The 26,732-nt window shown below is 60.7% G+C and overlaps 2 protein-coding genes across 3 annotated transcripts in view; one reads left to right on the forward strand and one right to left on the reverse strand.

Annotated features, from left to right (window-relative positions):
• Window positions 1–3,128, forward strand: part of LOC105065390 (beta-galactosidase-1-like protein 2) — a 30,851-nt gene extending 27,723 nt beyond the window's left edge. The window contains exons 16-19 of one of the 2 annotated variants that reach the window (XM_010950480.3): window positions 1,181–1,268; window positions 1,508–1,619; window positions 1,986–2,102; window positions 2,293–3,128. In XM_010950480.3, the coding sequence (XP_010948782.2) occupies window positions 1,181–1,268; window positions 1,508–1,619; window positions 1,986–2,102; window positions 2,293–2,379 (404 nt within the window). In that variant the 3' untranslated portion in view covers window positions 2,380–3,128. The remainder of the gene's footprint in view (window positions 1–1,180; window positions 1,269–1,507; window positions 1,620–1,985; window positions 2,103–2,292) is intronic. The other variant, XM_074357222.1, reaches the window with a different exon arrangement.
• Window positions 3,129–4,679: 1,551 nt separating this feature from the next.
• B3GAT1 (beta-1,3-glucuronyltransferase 1) lies at window positions 4,680–26,482 on the reverse strand. The gene is made up of 7 exons (XM_045513269.2): window positions 26,109–26,482; window positions 12,878–12,970; window positions 12,604–12,750; window positions 9,184–9,692; window positions 8,436–8,732; window positions 7,571–7,671; window positions 4,680–6,657 (listed from the first exon to the last, which is right to left on the reverse strand). The coding sequence occupies exons 2-6, from the start codon at window positions 12,879–12,881 to the stop codon at window positions 7,585–7,587; spliced, it is 1,044 nt and encodes a 347-aa protein (XP_045369225.2). The 5' UTR covers window positions 12,882–12,970; window positions 26,109–26,482; the 3' UTR covers window positions 4,680–6,657; window positions 7,571–7,584.
• Between the last annotated feature and the right edge of the window lie 250 nt (window positions 26,483–26,732).

Raw genomic sequence — 26,732 nt, forward strand, 5'->3', positions numbered from 1 at the left:
AGGGGGTCACGGGGACCACTGGGGGGAGGGGGTCACGGGGGCCACTGGGGGGAGGGGGGTCACGGGGACCACTGGGGGGAGGGGGTCATGGGGACCACTGGTGGGGGTTACGGAGGCCAGTGGAGTGAGTTGGCATAAGACATTTGCCTTCTTGGTTCTTCACGCTGAATTTCTTTTCTCACTCTCTGGAGCCCGTCGATAGTCCATTTTGTGTGGGAAGGAGGACACATGAACAAAATGCTCCTATGCTCCTCCAGGAACATCCCACCGATTCATCTTATTTTTCCTGGCCTTCTAAACAGTCTCTGTTTACATCTGCCTTTTTTTTCCCTTCTGTATCAAAACATGGGTGGTTTTATGTAAGTTATGAAGTCAGAACTCAGACAATAAATCAGACTGTGGCAGGAAGCCTGGTGGCCTCCAGCGCTCACGGGTGTTGGTCTTTGTGACGAGGGAACCTGCAGAGCCCTTCCTCACCTCAGGGAGATGTGGCCCAGCCCCGGGGGCTCTTGGACCCTGGGGACCAGCCCGTCCAGAGGGCCTCAGCGCTGCCAGGCTGCCCAGGAATCCCTGTGTTCCTCTCTGGGTCTCAGCATCTCCTCTGGGCGCTCCCTCTGCAGGCCCACCTTCACTTCCCTTTTTCTTCTGGGGTGGGAGGCACTATAGCCTGGCCCTGGTCCCCGTCTTCGCCTCCCTGGGCCCCCGACCAAGGTGTGTCCTGGCCTCTCACTGTGGAGTCCTGTCCTAGTTCGTAAGTCACAGTCCTGCCTGCCGGAACTGTGTGCCCCTCCACACCTGTCCTGGCACTTAAAAGAGTCTGGGACCCCACCAAGCTGACCTGGAAGCTAGGCTGGAGCCGCTGTGAGCTCTTGGTCACCTGCCCCTTTGGCCTCATTTCATGGGGTTGGGATTCTCAGCCCCTGGAAGGGAGCGTCCCCCTCAGAGGGGGCTCTGGCCAATGTTGCCCTCAGGCGCTGCCCCCCTGCACATCCTGGGGTCACTCACCACTTTGGGGTTGCTGGGGGAGGCTTTGAGTCGTGTGGAGAATGCCCTCAGGGAGCTGGCCCTTCAGAGGGAATCCTCGCCAGGAGACTTTCCAGAAATGTTTCTCGCAGGTGCCTGGGTGGTCAGCTGTCCCCTGCCATTGGTCTTGCTCAGTGTCCCCGCCTCCTCCCCACAGGTTTAATTGGGGACCTCTATCTGAACGATTCTCCCCTGAGAGGTTTCAAAATCTACAGCCTGGAGATGAAGAAGGGCTTCTTCAAGAGGTCGGTCCCTGCCCCGCACAGCCTGGGAGCTGCCCTGGCCTCAGCCCCAAGGCCCTGGAAACTTCCAGAGCCCAGAGCGGCTCCGCACCCCCCCCCCCCAATGGCGGGGGAAGTGCCAGAGCTGGGGCGGATGTGCCCGTGGTACCCCCGTGCCCAGTGCTGTGCCCCAGTCAGCAGGTGGGGGCTGGGGGGCCTTGGGAGCCTAACCCTAACCCTCTTGTCCTCCATCCTGTCCATAGTTTCCTTGGAGACAAGTGGAACCCTGTCCCCGACGTGCCCACATTCCCTGCTTTCTTCCTGGGTGTCCTGTCTGTCCCCCTCTCCCCCTATGACACCTTCATGAAGCTGGAGGTTTGTAGCCCCGCCCTGCCCAGGCTCTGTGGGCTTCCCTCTCAGAGGCCCCACACTGCCTGTACCCAGAGGGTCTCCAGCTTGGCCTCCCTGGTGTGGGAGGGGTGGGCTCAGAGCAGAAGGACCACCTGGTGGACTCTCAGGCCCAGGCTCCTATGTCCAGTCTGAGCCTATGCACTCTGCCTGGGGGGCTCAGCACTCACGGAACGGGAGCTAGAACTCCCCACCTGTTAACCGCATGGCTGTTGGAACACCATCCCTGGGAGCTGAGAGAAGAACTCATGGCCTGTGTCTGTGTCTCTGCCTCCTGTGTGTGTGTTTGGTGGTCCTCGTGGTCGACTGACACCGTCGCTACTCTGCTTAAAGGGCTGGGAGAAGGGGGTTGTATTCGTCAACGGGCAAAACCTCGGACGCTACTGGAACGTCGGGCCCCAGGAGACCCTCTACCTCCCCGGTGTCTGGTTGGCCGAAGGCATCAACCAGGTGAGGGCACTTTTCCCAGGGACCGGTTCTCAACAATGCCCTCCCTGCACACAGTTTCCCTGGGGGCATTCGGCAGGCAGGAGGGGACAGAAGCCCCTTCTGAGTGGATCCCTGCTCCTTCCAACCGGTCCCCAGCCCTTCCTGAGGGCCCTGGTCTGGCTCCAAGACCTACCAGCTGTCTCTCCCCCAGGTCATTGTCTTCGAGGAGAAGATGGCGGGTCCAATGATACAGTTCACAGAAACGCCCCACCTAGGCCGGCGCCAGTACGTCGACTGAGCAGCTCCCGGCAAGGAACCAGCAGACCCTCCCTGCTGACCTGCCCGGTGCTGCCCCACCCACTGCCCGTCCAGAGTCCGGAGTGCTCCTCAGTCGTGGCGTCGGGGCCAGGACTCAGCTCTGCTTCTGCTGCAGTTCAGACCCTAACCCTGCAGACTGAAGGAGAGTAGGGGTGAGGAGGGACCCGTCTTCCCTGGAGTGCTTCTTGGCTGGGCTCTGTGCTGGCTCCTTCCGACTCCCCTTGACGGGCAGGCACGACTCCTGGAGGGGTTGCTCCTCTGAATGTCCCCCGGACCAGCCACGACCCTGACCCTGGGGCCCCTGTTTCTGAGCTGGTGTGCGTGGCACTGTTTGTAGAGGATGAGGGGCCCTGGAGTCGACCTGTTTCTCCTTCACAACCCTGCCCGAGCCTTCCCTGCGATTCACAAGGAAGTCCGTGGGATGGATGCAGGCCACCTTTCACTTCTACTCCAATGGCGCTGAGTCAGGAAAATGGGCACTTGTTTTCTGAGTGCGAGGAGCTCCAGTTTCACTCTGTGAGAAGCAGTAACAGCTGAGGAGGAAAGGTCGCCACTCTCAGAAGGTCCAGGAGGACGGGGGCACCAGGCGTGGCTGTGGGGGCGTTGGCAGGAGTGTTGGGGTGTCAGGGGCCAGCGCTGGGCCCCAGGCGTTGGTCAGGATTCCCAGGGCTTGGCGGGGATCTGGCACTGTGTTACGGCCTAGCTTCGCTGCCCTGAGTTGCAATAAAGTAACAGTTGAATCAGATCCCCCTTGGTGATGTTCTGTGATCCCTTCTGTGTGCTGGGAGCCAGAGGTGAGGGTGATGTGGGGCTGGGCTGGGGAGTGGGGATGCGGACTCTGCTGGCTCTGTGTGGTGGGCAGGGTGTGGCTGCCAGCAGCAGAGCTGCATGTGAGCCACGGTGGGGACTCTGCTTCCCAAACCACATCTGGAGTCTCCTGCACAAACTGATGATCTTCGATAGGAGTCTGGGTGGAAGAGAGAGGCCTCCCAGGGGTGGGGATGGGCAGGGAAGAGCAGGTGTGAGGCTCCCAGCACCCCAGCGTTGGCATCGCGTGCTTAGCTAAAGAGGGGTCTGCCCTGGGGCAGTTGTGTGCAGCCACTGGGCCCTGGAGCTGAGCCGTCCTGTCCAGGCTCACCAGCTCTCCCAGAACTGCCGGAATGGGAATCATGGCAATGAGACAGAGATTGGACTCCGTGGGCAGGGCCAGCGCCGGGGAGTGTGGCAGGGCGCTGTGTGTAAAGGACTCCTGCAGGGACCCCCTCTGTAAGATTAATCCCCATTACTCTGCCACACACACCAGCTTGCACACGCACGGCTCTTTCCTGGGCAAGGACCTCCTGGGCCAGCCTGCTGTCCTCGACCTTACCTGTCAGATGACCCCAGCTTTTTGTCCAAGCCCCTCGGCAGGGAGCACCCTCCAGGCTTCTTTCAGGGTTTGTTGCCAGTGAGTGGCCCCACTCCTGTCTCTTTTGAAGACTCGTCAGCCCACCCTGTAAGTGCTGGAGGTCTCAGCCCCTCCCCGGCCCCCTCTTCCTTCGGTCCACACTCGTGCCGGAGGCCTCACCCTTGGGGCTGGTGACCAGCCTTCACCCCAGTTCTCTCCAACGTGGGCCGTGGTCTGAGCTCCAGGCACGCCAGCCGTCCCCAGCTGCAGCCCTGGTCAGCACACGCAGCCGCTAGGCTGGGTCTCAGGTCACTCTTGGCTCTTCCTACCCACGTCCAGAGTCCGACGGCTGCCCTATCCTCCCCTCATCCAACTCCACCGTCCCGGGCCTGGGTCACCAGTGGAAGCAAGTGACTCTTCCAAAAGGCTGGTTAGACTGAGTCCATCTCTGCTCCAAACCCTCCGACAGCCCCTCTCTTACAGGGCTGGTGTGTGCGGTGCCCCTGCTCCAGGGTCCGGCCACCCCCTCCTCTCCCAGTCGGCCGCCCCACAACGGCCTGTTTGCTGAACTCTCCCACTGGCAGGAGGTCCTCCTTCCTGGGCTGCTATGACCCTGGGCCCTGCATGTCTGCTGAGAGGTCACCTGGCTGGCCTGGGCAGGGGCCGGCGCCTCCCAGCTGCACGACCTTTCCTCCGCCCCCACTGTCTCCTTGAACAGATTGTGGCTGAAGCGCCCTGTTGTCCCTCTGTCTCCTCCCACGAGAAGGCAGCCCCGTGAAGGCAGTGCCTTGGTTTCCACTGCTCTGTCCTGGCTCCTGAAAGAGGTCCGTGGACCAGTGCAGCGGGATGGTTACATGAAGGAGAGAAAATAAGGCAGGGCTGACGAGGGCTAGGACTGTTAAAAACCATATTTGACTTTTAATTTTGAAACAAATTAAATACAGTGGAATTAAAACATCAGATGGTGCAGCTGCGTGGGCTCCACACCCCCCACCTCTGTCCTTGGGACCCCCGGCCCGAGGGTTTGGAAACACACTGTAGTCATGGGCCCAATTCTGATTCACAACGAAGTCGCTCCCAACAAAGATGAACACTGCAGTCCACCTGGGTATAACTATAAATAAACACACATGCGGCTAAGAGAGGGTGTTAGGTGCAAACAGCTGGACTGGCATCAGAGAGAGAGAGAGAGAGAGAGACTAGCCCAGCTTGCTGTTCACTGCCAACCTCCTGAAAACGAGCCCTGGGTTTTGGCCAAGAAGGTGGCCCCAGCCCAGCCAAGCTGCCCTGCACTCGGGCTGGTCCTGGAAGCGAGGCAGCCAGGTGCCCAGAGTCAACTCACTCACAGACCGAGGCCCGTGCCCACGCCCTCCCCACCTCTCCCGCCACCTGCTTGGTCCCCAGGTGCTCCCACCTGGTGGCTCAGGGCTCTCAGGGAGGTGAGCCCGTCGAACGGTCTCATGACTACGGGGGTCGGGGGGCGGCGGAGTTAAACCCATTTCAAATAGTCAGCCAGTGCTGCTGTGTGACTGTTAGGTCCTGGACTGAGTCCCACCTGCCTGTGCACCCACGCACGCACACAGGGGTGGTTCTCAGGGGTCCTCAGACCCGTCCTGTGAGTTTCAGTGGAGTGGGGCTGTTAGCAGTTAAAAGTGAACACCCCCTCAGTAGGCTCAGGCCCTTCCTCTTCCTCCACTGGGAGGGAAATTGTGCTTCCAACCGTCAGGAGCGTGAGTGAGAGACCGGCGGAGGCCGGCCGGCCGGCCCATCGGGAAGCTGTGCACGGCCCAGGGCCCAGAGCAGGGAGACAGGGGCCTCATCACCTGGGCCGAGGGCCGCATGCCGCACGTACTGTTCCTTCTTGGAGGTGGAGGGGGAGCTGGATGTGAGGCCAGCTTGCTCTATGTGACCCCCCACCGTTGAGGGAGAAGTGAGGTTTCCTCTCCCACTTTGTGTGTAAATTGCATGATTTCCAAAGTAGTGTGCACTCCGGCCTCCTGCCCTCAGTGTTCAGATCATCTCTGCCCCTTCCATGAACTCCTCCCGAATCCAAAGTCCCTCAGCAGGAGTTGTGGGGCTGCCCGGGCCCTCCTCCTTCCCTCACACCTGGGCCCCCTCGACCCCCTGTGGCCTGAAGTTCTGAGGGCTCTGGGGGCAGGGAGGGCTCCCACTTCCCCAGGCTCAGCCTAGGCAAGGGGCCTGGGGCCCACGTGGTCTTCATCCAGGTCAGCCCACATCCTGTGCTAGCTCAGGGTCCCACCTCCTTCCCTGTGCTGGAAGGAGCAGGCTTGAGGGACGAGGGTTGGGGAAGGGGGTCTACTCCCACCACGAGGTACGGGAAGGGGGAGCCCGTTGGCAGCCTGGCTCCCCTCACCCTGGGCTGGCTGCCTGCTGGGAGCAAGACAGTCTTATGCTCTGGAAACAGGAGCTGAGGAAAGCCAGACGGCTGTGTCTCCTCTGAGCAGCTCCAACTGATGCCGGGCCAGGGGCCGCTCTCCGTCTTCAGAAGTGCCTGGCCAGTCTGTGCCATGTGGTCGTGCGTGGGGCCGGGAGCAGGGATCGGGGGTGTGTTTGGGGGGTACTCTGCTGGACCGCCAGGTCCTTCACCTCCCTCCCAGCCCAGCATCGCTCCTGGGCTCAGGGCCCACGGTGTCTGCTCCAGCAGGCCCTGCCCTGGCGGGATGGAAGAGAACAACGGGTCTGGGGTTTCTGTGCTTTAGGGTCTCCGTCCTTTGTCCTGCCATCAGCTGGTCTCTCTGAAGGCCCCAGAGTAGGAAGGAGGGTGATGGTGATTCCTTAGGAGTTTGCCCCGGAGGGGCCACCAGCTGTGGGGAGAGGAGGTGGCCAGGACCGGGTCTGAGAAGGAGGCTCCTGTGAAGGGGAGGGAGGGAGGGTGAGGCGTGAGGGCCCCCTGGGGGGGCCACCCAGGGGGTCCGCAGAGCTCACCCCGGGGTCCCCATTGAGAGGCAGTGGGGGCAGGCGCTCCAGTGTCAGGGATGGGGCAGGGAGTGATGCTCTGTGCCAACCGCATCAGTGGCACCGACCAAGGTAATTTTCTAATTTCAGGGACAAGACAGGCAGAATGACACCCTGTGGTCCCCGTGGGCAGGCAGTTGCCAATGTCATACAAAGCTGCAGCTTGACTCCCGGCCAGAGGACAGATGTGTGTCCCACGGTCCAAGCTCCTGCCTCTGTGACAAGACCACAGGAAGCCCACACAAAATCCCCAGCTTGCCCATCACCTGGTACCATTCACTCCATTCAGCTTTTCTGAATGTTTCTTTACCCCTAAAGTGTAGATGGAGCCTGTGACCTACTTCGATAGAGGGTTTTAAAGAATGAAACAAAAGTAGCAACATGCATGCAGAACTTACAGTTCCAGAGACATGCCTGGTACCCCAGCAACCCATTGTGCAGATGAAGACATTGAGGCCCAGAGACAGAAAGGTCAGACAGTGAAAAGTGGCACCTGGGGGCCGAGCCCAGCTCTGGGGGCCATGCTTCCACCATGACTGAGGAGGAACCCACAGGAGACAGAGCCTGGGCGAGTCCACAGAGCAGAACTTGTGAGGAGGGAGCTGCGGATGGGCGGTGCCTGGATGGCCAGGCCTCCCAAGCAGCTGGTGGCAGAACGACCCAGCATGCAGGGTTGGTGGACTCCTGTTGCTCCCGCTGATGTCTGCCCCATGACCACCACTACTAAAGACAGAGGGGACAAGCCTCGGCAGATCTACTCTGCATCCAGACTTGGGTGGCCTGCCCTGTGTTACCTCCCTCACCCTACCTGTGTCCTGGGGCTCAGATCTCCACCGTGGGGTCAGTGAAGCCTTTTTTCCCCTCGTTCACCAGCACCGGCTTCTCTGTCCGAGTGTGCCATACCAGGATCTGTGTGTCCAGAGACACAAGAGGATATGGGGCGGGCCCTGACCTCGCCCTGCCACCGCCTGCTCCCTCCCTCCCACCACTGCAAGCATTCCCTGGCCCCTCCATCCTGCCCTTGTTCCCTCGGGGTTTCCTCCTTTGTTCTTTATTTCTACCCAGCCCTCATTCTCGCTGTTTGTACATAGGATGCATTCAAAATATCTGTGGGAAACAGAACGTCTACAGCTACAGAAACAGACAAACAGGCCCCAAGATTTCCTTTTGCTTCTCATCCTCTCCTCTGTTTCTCAATGGGTCTCTCCAGAGGGAGAGGGTTCCTCTGGGCCTTCAGCTCAGACAAGTGACATGACAGCCCAGGCCCTAGCCGGAGAAGTCCCAGCTAGAAGCGCTGTGTGTGTGTGTGTGTGTGTGCGCGCGCGTGCGTGTTCTTGAGTATGCACGCAGGTGTGTGGGAGTGTGCACACGTGTGTCCACGTATGTTCCTGTGCATGTGCGTGCACGTGTGTGCCCACATGCAGGTGTGTCTGGTGGGAGGTCATGGAGCCCAGCTGCTTCTTGTGAGAGACAGATGCAGTTCTGGGCTCTGCCCCGCTGGTCGCCCCTCCCTGCTTCCTCCTGCCCTCAGTGTGGCTGCCTGATGGGCAGTAACCTGCCCTCCTGGGAGGCCGGGTCTCCCAGGCCCTGTTCCCTTCTCCCTCCTCCGCAGGGAGGGTTGCCTGGGCCGGGAAGGCCTGCACGACTACTGTCAGCTCTGCCGAGGGTCTGACCTTGGTGCAGTTGGCTGCCTTGGGCTCCAGGTCGTTGAGCGTGACGAGTTCTCGGAGGAGGCTGCTTTCCTGGTAGCCTCCCTTCACGCCACGCAGCTTGAAGTAGGCCTGGCTCCGCTGCAGGATGAGCCTCAGGTTGACTGCAAATCCTGCCATGTCGATTGCAAATGGCCGGTGGGGGTCGAACACCGTCTTCCAGCCGACCACCTTCCCTGCCCCGTTGACCCGTGGGGCCTCGTACCGAAGGCCGCCGACAAAGGCGACGGGCCACACGGACACCCTCCTGGTGCTGCGCATCTACAGGGGAAGAGTGTCAGGGCGCCTGCGCTGCCAACCCGCGTGGAGCCCCTCCCGCGGAAGGCGAGTCGTCAGTGAACTGTGTGCGGCTGGGCCAGGGGCGCTAGCCCACCTCTCCACCCAGGTCACACTCCCCTTCTCGCGCGATCTGCTGCCTGCTTTGCCCCCTCCTGCAACACTTGTCTTCTCAGGTTAGAGTCTGAAATGACTCCTTCCCCTCCCCACTGCCCTGACTCCCAAACCACAGGACCCTCCGAGGGTCGACACAGAACCCCCGCCCCTGCAACCTGCAACCGGAAGCCCTCAGACAATGCCCCGAGGCCAGGGCTATGGTCTGGGAGTCCCAACGCCAACCCCCTTCCCTTCAGCCAGTTCTCCCAGGCTCCTGGGGCCCTGCAGGCTGCCCCTCCCAGGATTTCCCAGGTTTCCCTCGCGTGTGCGCGGCCCGCACCTCCTCGAAGAGCTCCAGGCTGTAGGTGTTGTCGTCGTCTGCGAAGTACACGACGCCCGGCTGGCTGGAGTTGCGCGGGAAGGTCTCGCGCAGCCAGCGCAGGGCCAAGTTGCGCTGCATGGTGCCCCGCGGGATGCGCGGGTCGCGTGCGTCTCCGCGCAGCTTGTAGTTGCGCGGCGTCTCCACGTGCAGATGCGTGTAGTTGAGGCCGGTGTCGCGCAGCAGGCGCGCAGTCAGCGGAGTGCGGCGGGGCGCGTCCTCCACCACCAGCCAGTGCAGGTTGGGCACGTGCAGCAGCGTGTTGGCCATGCGCGTCAGCTCCGCCTTCTGCACTGGGCGGCTGTAGGTGGGCGTCACCACGTGGATGGTGGGCAGCGTGTCAGACCAGGGCGGGGGCCGCGTGTACACGTACTCCGTGCGCACCACCTCCACAATGTCGCGGTCGGACATGCAGTACTCCCTGGGGTCTGTGCCGGGGGGGACCTCACGCCGGGAGTCACTGCCGTCATCTGCAGGTGGGCGGAAGAGAGCGGTGTGGGCTGGCTCAGGCTGCAGGTACCGCAGGGGCCCCAGCCCTGCCCTGCCACACCTCTCCTCTGCTCCTCCACCTGCCGCAGGGTTTGGAGTTGGGAGGGGGCAGGGAGGCTGGGGCTGAAGGTCAAGGCTGCCTGCCTGACATCCTTTCCCGGGTTTCTCCTAATTCTGACTGCTAGAGACACAGAAATGACCTCTTCCTCCTTCCCACATTTGACAGCTCGGTAGCTATTGAGGGCAGCTGGCCAAATCCCAAGCCTGTATCCTCGGTTCACAAATGTATTGGGTTTAACGTGACAGAGTGTTCTGCCCTTGCCACCCTATGCCCTCCTCATCTGGCCAGAGCCAGTGTGGGACTGCAGAGCCTGGGCACTGCCTCCCTCTGCTGCCGCGCCTGAGGGCGGTGTCAGAACCTTCTCGGACAAAGCTCACTGTGCCCTGGGGTCTAACATTACCCTGCCCGGGTTTTCACAAACCCTCGCGTTGGGGTTTCATAATCCAGCCTCTGAATCTTGGTGTGGAATTTGATATTTAACTGCTGCCTGTTGTTCTAGGGTGTCGCCCATAGTTGTCAAGAAAATTTTGTCCTGATCCTGTCCTTTCTGATTCTAGGTATCCCCACATTTGGGCAAAAGGACAGAGTGGAGGCCTGTCTTAGTTCTTCTGTGGTTTGGTGTTGGTCTCCTAACCTGCACTTTCTGGATACGCGCTTTCAACCATCTGGAACCCTACCTGTCCCTGCACCCAGCTGTGTACACCACGTGTCCCAAGGACCCCAGCAGGGACTTGGATGAAACCTGGTGGAGGCCTGGCCTCAGGTGAAACACTTGGAGGCATGGGGAGCCCCTCCTTCTGGCCCAGGCAGCTCTAATCACCAAGCCTTTCTTACATCCTGGACATCTTCCCTGTGGGCGAAGCATCAGTCCCACCACCAAGAGGAATCAGCACACTGGTACTCTCATCCCTAAGAGCCCTCCCTTCCTGTTTGGATGACTGGGCCCTCACTGCCCTCACAGCATCTCAGCAGGAGGTGGCAACGAGCAGAGGACAGACCTAGGATCCCAACACCTGGCTCAGACCCTGCCCAGCTCTGTCACGTACCAACCATATGGCCTTGAGCAGGGAGCTTCTGGTGCCTCAGTTTTACCAAATGCAAAAGGGAGCTGATAACAGTGTCTACCTTATCGAGTTACTACGGGGTTAAAGGGCTGGAACACTGCCCAGCAGGTCACTCTCAGCTCCTCTTGTATAGGAGGAGGGTGGTAAACAGCTCTATTCCCCGTGGCTTCTTGCAGCTACAGAAAGGATGGTGTGAGCGGTTACACCCAAGGAGGGAAGCGTGGTTCTGGAAGGATGCTGTGAACCAGCCGCTGCCACCTCTCTGCCCCAGTCCCATCATTAGCAGGTGGGGTCTGACGCTGGGCTCCAGAGGGGACACAGGTCCGGGCTCTCAGGGAGCTCAGACAGGCTGAAGGCACGACGGGACACATAGCGGCAGCCGGAACCCCGCCCCGGCCAGGGATGCGAGGCCCACGGGTGCAGATGCAGCAGGAAAATGAGCACAGATGCAGGGAGCAGAGGGGGCTTCCCGAAGCAGTTCTGGGTCAAGCTGCTAAGAGAACAATCTTGAGGAGACGAGACTCTGACCAGGATATAAAGACGGGCAAATTCATCCCGCCCCGAGGGAAGTTTTGGTACCGAGGCTGGGGAACGAGACCGAGCCTCCCCTGCCTGCCTCTTTCCGCCACTGCAATCATCCCCTGGGTGGGTCTGTGCCCTGGGAGGCTGCCCGGGCCTCACAATGTGGCTGGGCAGGGCTTCTGCCACCTTTGAGCCCTACGGGCCTCCCTAACGTCTTTCAGTGCCGCTTTCGTTCGGTCTGCCTTGGCTGCTCTGGGGAGACAGGCGGCCAGTTCCCTGTCCTCAGGCAGGGACATCAGTGCTAAGCACAACAGCCCGACTTCTCTGACCCCAGAGCTCTGCCGAGAATGGAATCCACGTGGTGCTGTCTTCTGACATGTGGTAGTTATGGCCCCTCTGGAATGACAGGTTGCAGAATGACAAGCACCAAAGAGACATGTTGGAGTCAAGGAGAAAGGTCAGGGGCTCCAGGTGCCCAGCCTGGCAGAGGGCTCACAGCGACCTTCACCTTGGCTGCTCCTGGTGGAAGCCTTAGGACCCCCGGCTGAGTAAGACCCGACGTGTGATTCCATATCAGGAATCCAAACTGCTTCCTGGCCCCTGCCTGCCCCCAGATCACTCATTCCCAGGCCCACCCGGACCCTGCCCTGTCTCTGGGGTGGGCCGGGCATGCCCATGCCTCATCAGGCCCCCAGGTTCTCACACACATTTCAGTGGGAGAAGGGCTGCCCTGGAGGATGGTGTCTGCGTGTGGACGCAGGGGCGGAGGGTGTGGGACCGGAGACTGCGGGATGGGGGCAGGCCAGGTGAGGGCACATGCCCGGCCTTGGGGTGAAGGGAGCCCCCCGTGAGCGGGAAAAGGTCTGGCCTCAGAGCAAGAGAAGCCGGCTTTCCCACCCCTGCTCCAGGGACGGTCTGTACTTGGTAGGGCTGGATCAGGGCTTCCTGACCAGGAAGAAAGGGAGTAAACAGCACACTCTCCCTGGAAGGCTATGGCACAGCTGGGAATCCGCCCGCCCACCAGCCCCACCAGCCACTGAGTGCGCCCGGGGAGCGGGGACAGCATCTGGCCCCTGAGTCTCCGCATGTGTGGCAGCTTCTGTCAGGTCCCTGAAGCGGCCAAGACCCCCCCCCCCCAGAGGAGGGTCGTTGGCCTGGCTCACCCTATGGCTCCCCAGCTGCCAGCAGCCTTGGCTTTGGTCACCCCCATCACCAAAACTCATGAGCAGTGGGCCAGGGGCTCACCCTTGTGTGCGGCCAGCAAGGGCGCGATGGTGCTCTGGTGCCACACGGTGACGAGCAGCGTCCAGGGCAGCACAATGAGGACGATGGCGAGGACATCCCGTCTCTTCGGCATCTCCAAGGCTGGCTGGGTCCACAGCTCCTCGTTACCTGCACGATGGTGGTGGAAGGTCCAAACACAGGGGAGAAAAGAACAAGAATGGGCCAGGCAGGCTGGGCGTGGGGGAGCGGGAGGCCGAATGCTGGCCAGCAGGCCTTACCGGTGCTCACAACCTACCCATTGCCGAAGCAGTTCTGCAGAGCCCCACCCGACTGGAGGCTGAGGAGTGTGTTGTCCAGGATGCAGTCAGGAACCCTGCAGGGTGGACACCTGCAAGACAGAGCAGAGGAGGATGGCCAGAGACCTGGGTGGGACAGGCCCCAGCAGGGCTGGCTGGCTGGGGATACAGAGCATTGAGTTTCCTGGGTGGATCCCGGCTTCTGCCTGCTAACCTTTGTCCCCACAGGCACAGGGCATGTGCTGCCCACTTGGAGTCAGCAGGGTGCAGATGCAGACACACCTGCCTGGGATCAAACCCCAGCTCATCTCTGTGTTCCAGGCTTCTCATCTATGAAATGGGCACCTTCAGCACCTCCTTCCCGGGGCTTCTGGGAATTAAACAATTTAACGCCCGTGGAGCCCGTGGGCCGGATATACTCAGTGAGCATCTGGAACACATGAGCGTCTGTGAATGCTGAATGCTGGTGCCCCCATGGTTGTTCCACAGCCTGGATTAAGGGGTTGGTGCTGGGCTGGGTCCTCTGAGGACCAATAAGAGGCATTTGGAGGATGGGTCCTGGGAGGGAACACTCTGCTCTTGTTGACGTTGGTGGGACATTCTCGAGAAGCCCCCCCCGTGGGTAAGACAGAGCCCAGGTCTTGCAGCTGGGTGTCAACGAGGAGACGAGGCCGGGTGGGTTGCCACGTGCTGGTCAGATGGCACTCAAGTGGCAGCAGCAGAGGCCCCAGGAGAGGGGCCCTGCATGGGGAGATTGCCCCCGTGCCCCGACCTGGCCTCCCACGTGACGGGAGGTGGGCGCTGAGCCTCCTGACGCCATGGAAACTGTCACATCCCATTTCCCACCTTCCTCATCACTTCTGCCCTGAGCACCATGCAAGGTGCAGCTGGGTCCACAGGGGCGACGGGAGGGGGACCACCCATCCCCAGCACGGCCAGGAGCTGGGCTGAGCAGGATTTGGGCCCCGGGTTTTGGAGGCAGTTTGTTTCCCTGTCCTTGTCTGGTCCTCATGCCTCGTGGAAGAACCATGTCATCTTTCAGTGACATGCACTGTGGTGTCCTGGGGTGGCCACCCTGCCCCCACCCCCCTCAGCTCCACCTCCACAGTCTCTTTGGAGGCAGCTGGGGAGGCCCCCAGGTTAAGGTTACAGGCAGGGATGGTGGGGGCACAGAGAGCAGAGGAGAATAATCCTGAGGCACGTGCTGGGTCTCCTTCAGACTCCCATCCCGTGGCCCCAGCAGGTGCTGGAGCCCAGGATCCCACCCCAGGATGCCAGTCTGGGTCTCCTGTGCTGAGTGAGCTCACGCTACACCCCTGCCGATCTCCCACCGGCCCCAGGCCAGACAGGCTGCAAAGGGGCTCTGTTTGGCTGGGCGTCTTAGGAGGAGAGGCCCTTCCAACAGGCCTGGCTGGGAGGTCTCCTCTGGTTCTGTGATCACCCTGGAGCTTTTCCAGGAGTCCTGGTCTTGGGGAGGGCACTACTTCAGGGTGGGAAAGCCACGGCAGGGTGAGCTTGGGGCTGTTCTGCACACACCCGGCCTGCCTGGTGCACTCAGGTGGCTGAGCTGGGGCAGCCTCCTGCTTCTGGCACTGGCTCCTCTGTGGGTGGTCTGGGCTGCGGTTTTAACAAGAACAGCTGTTTGGATGCACTCAGCACTTCAGTCCTCAGGACTCCTGAGCCGCAGGTGAGGACCTCTTCCCCGTTTCACCCGGGGCTTGCTGAGACGCGAGGGTCAGTGTCTCGTCCAAGTCACAGCACATGGTGGAGCCAGACCTGAGCTGCCAGACCCTTTAGGTCTGTGCTGCAGTCAGGAGCTCGGGAAGGGAGGTCAGGCCCCAGCACCTCCCCAGGGGGAGCAGGAGGGGGCCGGAGTGGACATGGGGGGATGGAGGCTGGGGCCGTGGAGGGAGGCTCTGATCCCATCCAGTCTGTCTGGTCAAAGCATCTATAAGAGGAGGGGGAGGGGGTGAGGCAGAAAAGCTCTAAAAATAAACTTAGCCATAAACCCAGTTGTGCATTAATTACTCTGGAAGCCATTACGGCCTGAAAACCCTATAACTTTAATGGAGACTATTATAAGCAAGCAGCAAAATTGTGGAGATAATTACCAGGAGGTTATTAAGCAGAGCAGGGAGGGCCCCAGCCTTGGGGGAAGCCAGCTAGCCAGCAGGGGGCGGGTCTATGGGAACTGGGGCCTGGGTCCTGGGGTGGGGGTGGAAGCTGTACCTACCCCCACCCGAGACCTAGAGGCCTAAGTCTGAGATGGGGTAGCTGCTCCTAACCCTAACCCTGAAGTAGGGGCTGCCTGCCTGTAGGTAGGGCTGGTGCCTCTGCAGACCCCGCCCTCGGTGGGCTTGGGCAAAGGGGGTGAGGCAAAGACAGAGGAGAGCTGGGTCACACTCAGAGGGGGGAGGGGCGTGGCACAGAGAACAGATGTTTGAGGGAGGCTCCTGCAGGCTAGAGTGAGTAGGGGCTCGTGTCTGCTACGGCCGCGACTCCCCGCCCTCCACCGCGGCTCGTGTCTGTGTCCATCCTCCGCCGCCATCGTCCTGTGCCCCTCAGCAAGTACAGATGGGGGCCCTTCCGCCCCTGGGCACCTCCCAGGGCCTCGACTGGACACAGATCAGGGCTGTAGAGAGGGGCATGTGAGCCCAGTGGGCCGGGGGCCGGCCCTCCATGGGGGCTCGGGGCCCCTGCTTGTCCTCCTCAGCCCCTGCCCTCATCTCCAAAAGTAGGGCTGGACTGGGAGCACCCTGGTGAAGTCTCAGTTCTGTTCCGTTAGCAACTTGGGGTTCGGACAGTGAGGGCTGTGAGGATGGAGAAATGTCCTGTGTGACAAAACGGGGGTCGGGGTCCATCAAGGCCAGAGTCAGAGCAAGAGGCCGCAACATGGCTCTCCAAGGAGCTCGGTCATGGTTTAAGGGCCAGTGAGCCCTGGAGGTGGGCCACGTCTGGGAAGACCTATGAGTTTCAGAGTGTCGTGGGACCTAGATCAGGGGCTCTGATGGGTCCGAGGCTGGGCTGGAGCCAGTCAGGCTGGACAGGAGGGGCGAGGCTGGGGAGGCAAAGCCAGGTGAGGTCGGCTTGAAGGCTGGACGGTCCCACACGTGCAGGGAGGCATCTTCCCGCGGAGGAAGCTTGTTTAAGTCTCAGCATCGGTGGTGGGTGGGGCTCTGGGTTAGGTTCCAGGGACAATGCGGAGGCACGGGAGATGGACAGGCGGCCTTCCAGCAGTGACCAGCCCTCAGGGAGGGGCTTCACATGGCCCTCTCTTGGGGGAGGTGCTGCAGAGACGGCATGTGTGCACCTGTGTGTGTGTGTGTGTGTGTGTGTGTGTGTGTGTGTGTGTGTGTGTGTGTGAGCGTCGAGTCTGTTACACACAGACCACCCAACCCCACGTCTCTGGAGTGGGACAGTGGCTGGCTGGCTGGCCAAGGAGGCCGTGGGGTGAAGACTCCTTCCAGGTGACACATACAAGCCACACGTGTCAGCTCAGGAGAAGCAAGGACTGAAGCGCCCAGAGTTGGATGGACGGTGGTCCCCGATGACCGCGCAGTGCAACCCAACACTCCTCCTGGCCAGTGCAGCTCCGCCCTCTTTGGAAGCAGGCTTCAGCCTTTCCCGGGAGCTCACTGCCCTCTGGGAGTGGGAGGGCCGGGCGCTGTGCCTGCAGCCTGACCTCTCCAGAGTGACAAGACCTGGGGATGCTTTGGGACGCTCAGTGAACAACCCAGTGCCATATCCTTGAGGAGTTTCCTGACATTTCCCGCCAATCTTCATCTAATTTGGAGAAGTTTTTTCCCAGGCTCACCTCATGGAATCGAGAGCATTCCACTTAGTTTTCATAGAAACGACACATTCTTTTCTTTCCAGCTCACAGTTCATGGTGTGTCACATTCTGTGACAATGAGAACAAGCAGGACCGTCACAAACAGGCTGGGAACAAATATTACAGATGCTCGGGAAGGATGCGGCTCACTGGCCACCAGAGGGGACCCCAGGCTCCCACTGGCCTGGGTACCATTTAGTGCACGGACAGAATAAAGGACATTGGTCTTACAGGGATGGAGGAGAGCCCCGGCTGTGCCCGCGAGGAAAGAAGCCGTCCTCGTCTTCCAGGAGCCCAAGCCCCCCTGGGCCTGGGAGGGATGCGGGTCAGGGGGCCGGGGCTGCAGAAGGCAGGGGAGGGGCAAGGTTGACAGAAGCTGGGGCCCCGCGAGGGGAGGGTTGACCCTGCCCAGAGATCTGTGGGAGCCCTAATGGGATCAGGGGACGAGTACTGATTCTGCTGCTGCTGCTCAGGAGAGCCGGACACCAGAGCTATTCAGCTCCGGTCCAGCCAGTCCACACTCCATTAGCCGGCCCCAGAGCCCTGGCCCCCGGCCCCCATCCCCGCCCTGCCTGACAGGACACGAGTGGCCTCTCCACCCGCTGTCCTCGCCCTGGAGCAGGTCCCACAGCTCACTCCACTCTCAGGAGGGAAGTGAGGTCCTGGACGGCCGTGCTGTTGGAGCAGGTGAGGTTCAGTTTTCATGATGCCCAGCCCTTTGGTCTCCACTGAAGGCTGAGAGGCAGGCAGGGGGCTTCATCCCCATTGTACATATGAGGAAATTGTGGCTTGGCAGGGCCCAAGGTCTGGGAGTTAGCGGAGCTGCTCACACCAGGTGCCTGTGCATGCTGCCTCCCGCCTGCAGGCCCAGGACAGGCTCCCAGCTCACTGGGACGGCCCTGCCCTGCCCACCCTGGTCAGCTGAGGGCCCAGGAAGGGGCTCCCCCACAGTTTCATGGTACAGGCTGCTGGGGAGGGAAGGCCAGGCCCTGGGGGCTCTGCGTCCTGCCATGACCTGGCCACCTTTGGCCTTCACTTCAGAAGGCCTGGCAGGAAGGGCAGTGTGGACTCTGTGCCTCGCCCCACCTTGTCGCCTCTCCCCAGGAGACCAAACCCTGGGCGGGGGCAGCAGGGAAGGCCAGCTCCACTTGGGCCTGGTGTTAAACCCCACATGACAGCTTTGGTTTCTTCCAGCCGAGCAGAGTCAGAAAATACACTTCACTTTTTGCATGTTTGGGGCAGTTCCCTTGTTTGCTTTCTGGTTTTTCAGAAATAGCCTTTGGATTAGGTTTGGACTCTGACTCGCTGAAGACTGAAAACAGGTTTGGACTGTGTGTTAACATCCGGTTCACTGTGGAATCTGAACAGATCGAAAACTTCAGTGTCATCCAGGCTCTGCCGTGCGGCCACACCCACCACTCCCTGCGGCCTCTCCCGTTTCCCTTCCACCTCTGCCCACGGCTGTGTGACCCACATCCAGTACAGCGCCTTCCCTCCCTGCAGGGCTCCCGAGAGCTCTGGAACCCACCAGACCTGCCCTTGTCCATCCAGATGGTGACTTCCCCTCCCACCCAGGGTCTGGGCCAGCCCCAGGGGCACAGGTTGAGTCCAGATGCCCAGAGAGCAAGCCAGGCCCAGCCTCAGCCGCAAGCACCCCCTTACTTCCCTCATTTCCCTCCTCAGATTGGCCTCTGACCCCTGCTGTTGCCTCTGCCATGGCCCAGAGTGGGGCCTGCATGTCCCGGTGTTTTATCATGCCCCACTCCCTCTCCCCACTGCCCTCTTGATGCTGTCTGACTTGGCCTGTAAGCCTGGTGAAGGCACCAGAGGCGCCTGCTGCCTGTCCTCCTGGACGTGGAATTTGCCATTCATCCTGAGAGCTCCTGAGGCTGCCTCCCTGCCTGACCCCTCACAAACCAAAGAGCTCCTGAGTGACCTCACAGTGCTGCAGCCCACGTCTTCACACACGTGTGCATGCATGTGTGTGTGCATGCATGTGTGTGTGCATGCACGTGTGTGTGCGTGGCCAACGCCCGGTCTGAACGAGTGCATGTGTGTCCGTGGGCGTGTGTGCACACCCTCGGCTTCTGAGCCTGGCTGGAGCCCTCCTGTGATTGGGTCTCCACTTGATGGAAGACCAGCTCAAGAGCAGACCGAGGGCGGGTCCCCTGTGCCTGAGTCACAAGCTCGGGGAGCAGAGGGGCTCAATCCACAGCTCCCAGGACCGTCTCCCCACCGCCTCCATCTCCTGGCTGCACCCCGCCACTGGGGACAGGCCAAGCAGAACTGGCAGCGGGTCACCCTAGCACAGATTGAGATTCTGCCCAGACAAGGTCCTGCCTGGTTCCAATACAATGATAGCAAAATGCCCTTGAACACGCTGACCTTTCCTGCCATGGGCCCATCTCTGCCTCTCTGGGTCTCCCCTGTGGATGGGGGTCAAGGAGACCCCAGCTGCCCCCCAGCTCCCAGAGTCCCGGGTGCCCGGGAGGTGGGGGATTGGGGGCCCAGTGGGTGCCCCTTCAGCAGCCCACCTGGTACCTCTGCTGGGAGTGCTCTCCCCAACTTGCTCCTGCCCCACCTTTGGGGACTGTCACATGGGCTGGGCACTGCGTACATGCAGTTGGCACTGGACAGTCAGGGGAGCAACCAGAGGCCCAAATCAGATGCCTAGGACTCAGCACAGAGGTGTCTGCACCACCTCCCACCCGACAGCCCCCGGGCTGGGAAGGGCAGTGGAGAGACACCGCAGTTAGCACACTGCCCTATGGTTGGTCTGGCATCAAACGACCCCCAGCCTGACAACGAAACACATCCACATGGTGGGACACAACCTGAGGGGAAGAGAGTCCTGACACCTGTTAGCACGTGGGACCCCAGAGGATGCTGCACTCAGGGAGAGGCAGCGCAGCAGGACCAACCCTGTGTGACCCACTCACAGAGATGTGTAAGTGGTCAGACCTCTGTAGACAGAGAGCGGAAGGGCAGGTGCCCGGGCTGGGGGCTGGGAGCTAGGTCGGGGGTAGTTTAACGAATACAGAGTTCCCCGTTCGCAGAAAGAAAAGGTTCTGGAGGTGGATGGTTAAGATCACTGAATGATGAATGTTCTTAACAGCACTGCACACTTAAGAGCAGTTAAGATGCTACATTTTAATTTTGTTGTGCTGTTGTTCTAACCACAAAAAAAGAACCTGCCATCCAGAAGGTCTGGGTAGATGGGTCAGACACACCTGGACATTGAAGGAGGGGCACAGGAGGCCTTCCCTGCAGCAGGGCTGGGTGGGCACCTGTGTGTTGTCCCAGTGCGTGCAGCTCCCTGCTGGCTGTTGCTTGGCAGGGTAACCGCCAGGAAACACGCACAGGGCATGGCTGTGGGAAGCCCCCAGAGGCTCCAGATGAGTTGTTAGGAATGAGCAGGACAGGACGTGGACAGATGATGTGTGCGTGTACACACACACATGCACACATGCATGCCTGTACATACTTAAACACACATGCACTCATGCACATGCACACACAGGGCAGCCCACTGTGTCCCCAGTCCTCGGGCGTGGAGGGAGGTGGTGGACATCGGGAGCAAGTGGGACACTTGTTCCCAGAGCGAGATTTACAGGAGGGAGAGGAAGTTAACATCGACAGGTGATGAGGTAGGTGAGTAATACTTCAGCTTTAGTTCAGAGCTTTTTGACAGAAAAAGAAGAGAAACACGTGATCAGAGTCTGTACAGCAAGTTGAGCTCAACTGCCCAGGAGCCGAGCGTGGGTCCCGCCTGGGCACGAAGGGGCGAGGCACTCAGTACACGCATGGACGCCCCTGGAAGGAGGTGCTCCAGGTGGCCTGGTGTGGCCTGCTCCACTGGCCGCACCCTTCCAGAAACTGCATCTCCAGGGACGCAGCCCTGACACCTCTGAGTCTGCACTTACCTCCCAGCGTGCTGGACAGTGGTGGGGATGGGCTGAGGATGGCCTAGATTTGCTCGGGCTGAGAAGCCCACCCTAGAAAGACCCCAGTCAGCTAATGGGGACCCAAGGCTTTGGGTCTGGTCTGAGCAGAGCCGGCACCCCAAACCCTCTCGAGCCATTGCGGGCCCAACGGCTCACCCCACCTGATTTCCAGGCTGACCTCATTCCTTCGGCCAGAGCATGCGTGAACATACCATGCAGACTGATGATTCACTGGTTTAATTAAAGTTTCACATGTATTTTTAATGTGTCGCCTGTGGTCTGAACCAGCTGACCTTCCCTGGGGCCCTGTCAAGGCAGTTTAGGTCTGTCCTCTGGGGTCAGCTGTCATGAGGGGGACAGAGGAGGCCTGTGCCGGCGGGTGGGTGGAAGGGGCCTGGGGGTCCAGTGTGGGTCTCCTATCCTGAGCCTGGGGAGCTGCTCCTGCCACCCCATTGCTCGTCTCTGTCCTGCACAACATGGGGGGGCCTGAGAGCGGGAGGGCTAGGCTCTGAGGACTTAGGCCACCATCTGGGACAAGGCACCAAAGTGCTGTGTGACCTGAAACAGGAATGGAACCTCTCTGGGCACTGGCTTCCTCATTGGTAGAAAGGAGGAAACAGCCTAGAGCCACAGAATCCGCCCCTTTCCCAGTCTGGGCCAGACCACCTGTGGGTCCACGGCTAGCTCGTAGCTGCAGATGCTCCCCAGACCCATTTACTCTTCTCTCTGCCTTCGCGGCCAGTGGGCTCCCTTGCTCCTGCCTCCTGCTCCAGGGACGTCTGTAAAGGAGAGCTTTCCGGGGTCAGCAGCACAGTCTGGGAGGAAAGCTCACATGCTTCATGCCCCTCCCATTGTAGATGAAGAGACAGAGGCTCCCGAGATTCTGTCCCTTGGTGAGTGGCTGACACACCTGGTGCTGGGACCGGCTCAGCCAGGTGACCTCTAAATCCTGTCTGCCCAAGGCCCCCCTCCCTCTGCTGGGCTCTCCTTCCCTCAAGACCAGGGGCGGTAGCCCAGGCGGAGCCCTCAGGCCCTCACCCAGCAAGATGCTGATGGCCGGGACCTTATTTGCTCCATTTATTTTTTATTTCTATTTATTTAATTTTTGAGGGGGGGGAATTAGGTTTACTTATTAAATTATTTTTTTAATGGAGGTACTGGGGATTGAACCCATGACCTCATGCACCTCCTTTTATTTTGAACGCGTGGGGGCTCCAGAAATGGTCTTTGGTGGGAGTGGTGCCACTAAACGGAATCTCAGGTGTGCCCACTTCCCCCATGCGTGTGGCATCGTTCGTGTGCAAAGACGGACACCCCCCGTCCTCTGTCCTGGGGAGAGCGAAGCAGGCCCACCCACCGGCCTCATGCCTGTCGCAGGTGAGGAGACAGGCTCAGAGGGGTCAGAGATGGAAGCAAGGCCATGCGCCGGTTCCACAAGGGTTCGCTATGTGAAACGTTAACTGAACGAACAATAAAAAATTGCAAAGCAAAGCACTTGCTACTCCTCTTCTGAGTGGTTAATGTGATTAACCGTAACACTCAGTCCTGCCTCACAGACATCCTGCTATCGTCCTCGTTTAGAGATGAGGAATGTGAGGCACAGAGAGGTTAAGTACTGGCCTTAGGACACACAGCTGTGGCGGCAGAGCAGGGATCTGAGTCCAGCAGTTGGGCTCCGTGCTCGCAGCACCTGGCTGAGCCCTCTGTGCAGAGTCTAGGGCAGCATTTGCCAGGAGAACTCTGTGATGCAGGGAATGTGATGGCTACTAGACACATGTGCTACTGAGCTGAGATGTGGCTGGTGTGGCTGGGGGACAGCCCACCTGGGAGGAAGAGCAGCCCACCCCATTCCAGCATTGGGCTCAGGCTTCTGAGTGATGGTTACATGAACAGCCCAGAGTCTTGAGCATAAAGGGACTCATGGCCTCAGAGCCCAGATTGTTCGACTGCTTCATGCAGAAGAGAACGAGATGGAGGGAAGTGAGGCAGAGAGGACCGCCTGTGCCCAGCCTCACACAGCAGTCGGCGAGCATCCGCAGACCAGGGCCAGCTGCAGGTTGGGTCCACTCCTGGTACCCACGGCCAAGCCTGCCGTCTCTACACCCCTGCTCCCCTCCTTCCCGAAGCAACTGTAATGGCTTGAAGAGAGAAACCCGGTCCACGAGTCTAAAACTGCAGGCAAGTTTTATCCCCAAGCCCATCCAGATCCTGGTGGCCCAGACACTCTCCACTTTGGGCTTATTGCTGGCGAAGCCCTAAGCCCTGCCAAGCACTTGGCTGGGAGGCCGCTGCTCTGTTATTGCTGGTGTGTTCAGGGAGTGCAGACTCATTTTAATATTGGCTGGAGCTAAACCTCATTAGAAAAGTAAATTTGCTATAGCTGCAAAAAAGAAAAAAAAAAAAAAAGCAACCCACACAGTCCTTTCTTCCAAAGCTAAATAGAAATCCTGATCTGACTCTGACGCTTCAGTTCCCGGCGTGGCCCACAGCCTGGAACACAGTAGGTGCTCAGTGAACGAGCACGAAGTGGGGGTTTGGAGCCATCTCCATCCACCTCGCCATCCTTCAGCACAGACACCAAGAGGCCACCGGGTTGGAGCTCTCATCAGTTGCATGGATTTTTTTGGACAACCATTGGCTGGTAAGTGGAAGGACCACATTGCTACTGATCAGACATGGAAACGGTATTGCTGCCATGATGGGTAAGGGGGCACCGGGAAACAGGCACTGCCAGGCAGAGAAGGCCCAGAGTCTGGAGGCATGGGAGATAGGAGAGATGGCAACCCCAGTGTGACTGGCTCCGGGTTGGCCACAGAATGGCTACTCCAAATTCCAGAGCCACTCAGAAGACGTGCGGAAGTGAGCAAAGTCCAGACACTACGGTGACATCCACCTAGAACTCTACCACAAACAGCCTGGTACAGAGGGCTCCTGGATTCACAGGCCTTCAGGGAGCCAGGGCTTAGAGGGCTCAGCTTCCCCCACAGTCCACCAGCTGGTCATGGAGGGCCTGAGGCGGCCCCGCCTGGCTGAGCCCGTGCCCTACCCCGTGCTCAGCGGGGCCCCCAGAGGCCTTCCGGCTGGAGACCTGAGGCTGCAGCAGGAGGTTTTCCTTCTCCTTATCTCCAGGTGTCGGGTGCCCCCAGCCCACTGTACCCAGGGCTGGGGGTGGGGCAGGCCCCAGGAGGTAGGGGAGCCCTCAGCACAGGGGCTGGTTCCCGGCCACGTCTCCCTGAGGGTCCCGGTCTCACAGGCGGTCCCCCTTCTGCCTTCGGGCCTCCCTCCGAACCCCACATTCATGCGAGCCTTGGGAAGAACCTTCCTAGGAGACTGTGCCCCTGCTTCACCCAGGGTTGGGAAACTCGGGAAGGAAGCCGGCTGCCGCCCCCACTTCCCGCCCCACTGGGCTCCCTGCTGGCTGCTCTGTGAGCCTGCTTCTGTCCCTTCTGTCCCTTTGTCTGTTGTCTCTCGCAGCTGCTCTGCCTGCCTGACTCTCAGATTCTCTTTTCCCGAGCCCTGCTTCCCTTCCCCTCCAGTTCTCAGCCGAGGGGAGCTCTCAGGCACCTCTGTGCCAGCTCCTCCTGCAGCCAAGCTGAACCAACACGCCCAGATCCTAGGGCTTGGCTCCAGGTCAGCTCACCCTGCGACAACTCTCACACTTGCAGGGCTCCTGCTCTGTCTCCCCCTCGGTGCTCACGACCAGGGGTGTACAGTGACCTGGTCCCCTCACCCCTCGCCCCTGCCCCTCAGAACTGCGGTGGGAAAACCCAGGTGGGTCCAGAGGCCCGAGGGAGGGGACTGGGCTGGCCCTGCCAGCATCTTCCTCTGCAGCTCCTGGTCTCTGCCTGTGCCCCTCAGTGATTCACCTGCCTCACACTCTGGGGACTAGCCAGTGCCTGTTCAGCCAGAGACCTACATGCACATATTCAGCCCAGCGCCCGTGGGCCTCTAATGTGCCTGAACACACAGGGATGCCCAGGTGTCCAAGGGCCTGGGACAGAATGGGCACGGCAAGCCACTCGGCACCACTGCTGAATGGGGCCCAAATCCATCAGCCCTCCCCATTCCGTACTCCCGGCAAGCCTTTCTGCTCCCACCCAAAGGGGCAGAGGGGAATGGCACGCAGCTCCAGAACCTTAGGGGTTGCTGGGGATGGACTGAGCACAGTGCACAATCTCTTTGAGGGTCTCACGGGAGGGAAGGGGACTTGAAGTTTGGTCCAGTAAAGCCAGTAATGGCCCCCAGCTGTGCAGGTTTGGGAGGAAATATGTCCATCTCTGTGGTGGCCACTGACAGAGGTAGGGAGACACAAGGCACAGAACAAAAATTTCAGAAAACCTCAAGCCATGTTCCTGTGAAGCCACACGCTGCACAACCCCAGTACCTTATGAAGCTGTGTCCCCATTTCCACACAAATGCACACAATAGTGTCACAGGCTATGCACTAAGACATCCCTACCCAGTCCTGTGAAGCAGTACACGCCACAAAACCCACACTCAAGTCCAAACAGGCACCCCACCCAGAGTGGTTCCCACGCAGGTGTAGCTGCCCTTGCCCCCGTCCCCCTCCAGGCACGGGGCTGACAATGGTCAGCAAGGCCGGCTTCAGAGTCCAGTGCATCAGAAATCCCTGGAGTCCCTCAGCCCCAGCTTCTGCAAGAATCCATGCAGACAGTGCCAGCTGAGACTAGGCCTGGCCAGAGAAGGGGAAGGGGAGACTGGACAAGGTCTTGTGTGTGTGTGTGTCTCTTGACCTCAGCGCTTGGTCCCAAGCTGTCACCTCCTTCCTTGGCACCGCTGGATGCCATGGCCTCTTTCTTCCTTCTTTCCTGCCTCACGTCTCAGCTCCTTCTCAGAAGTTATGGGCTCTGACTTGGGAGGGATCAGGACCCCATGCTGGAGCCCCAGTGCAGCTGGTAGAGGGTGAATGGGGTTGTGCTTCCCTCCTCCCTCTACACTGAACATCCTAAGGACCCTGGGACACCTGGCCACCTCATAGCCCCTCAGCATCCCCGGCAGAGCTGCGGAGACTTAACTCGCCGGTGGCTGCAGCCTCAGAGCGGTTGAGGACAACGCTGGGGAGCCCGTGTAGCGGGTGCTGGCCCCTGAGGCCCGGGCCCCCAGGAACCACCTGCTGAGGTGGGGAGGGACCAGCAAGCTGAGAGCAGGCTAGCTGTTGGGAGCTGCTGAGAACCAGCTCCCCACTCCACGCCGCCCAAGGAGGGCGGGCATCGCCCAGGTTTTGTTTCAAGGCCCCTCGGCCCCAGTCCGGTTCCCGGCGGCTCTCCAGCTGCCCCGCTGCTCGCACAGCCACACACACGCACACAAGCACACACACGCACACAAGCACACACACACACACAGGCGCGCGCACACGCGCCCAGGAGGACATGGCGCGGGTACTGATGCGGACGCATAAAGGGGCTCTGTGCGCGGCGGCGGGGGGGCACTGACCTGCGGCGGCGAGTCCAGATCATTCCCGGTGAGGTCCATCGCGGGCGGCAGCCCCTACGCCCCGGCCCCGGCACCCCCAGGCTGCTGGACCCGGCCGCGCGCGCCTCCGTCCCAGGGGGCTCTCGGGCTGCGGGCCCCCGGGGGCCCCTTCATAGCCGCTAGGTCCGCGCCGTCCGCCCGCCGCCCCGGCCCGGCCTGGCCTTTCTGCGCTTAGCTCAGGAAGGGGCGTGGGGAGGGGAGCCGGGCAGAGAGGCCGGAGGCGCGGAGGGGAGTGGGGCGGGCGGGCCCCGGGAGCGCAGAGCGGAGGCGCGGGGGCCGGGGCGCACGGCCGGAGCCCAGCCGACTGGGCCGGCGCAGAGTCCCCTCGGCAGCGGCGGATGCGCCCCGGCCGCCGCGGCTGTGACAGCGCAGCCGGCCCCGCCCCCGCCCCCGCCCCCACCCCAAGCGAGCGCCAGCTGCCGGCGGGACCCGCGCGGCTGATGGTCGGTACCAACCTCGCCCGCTGAGGCGGGGGCGCGGAGGGAAGGGACCCCCGGATTGGTATCACCCCCGCGCCCTCCCCGGCGGAGGCGGCCCTGGAGCTGCAAGCTGGAGCCGGGGCTGCGGGCGGAGCGACATCTCTGG

This window comes from Camelus bactrianus, chromosome 33 (assembly GCF_048773025.1).
Source record: "Camelus bactrianus isolate YW-2024 breed Bactrian camel chromosome 33, ASM4877302v1, whole genome shotgun sequence".
Lineage (NCBI taxonomy): Eukaryota > Metazoa > Chordata > Mammalia > Artiodactyla > Camelidae > Camelus > Camelus bactrianus.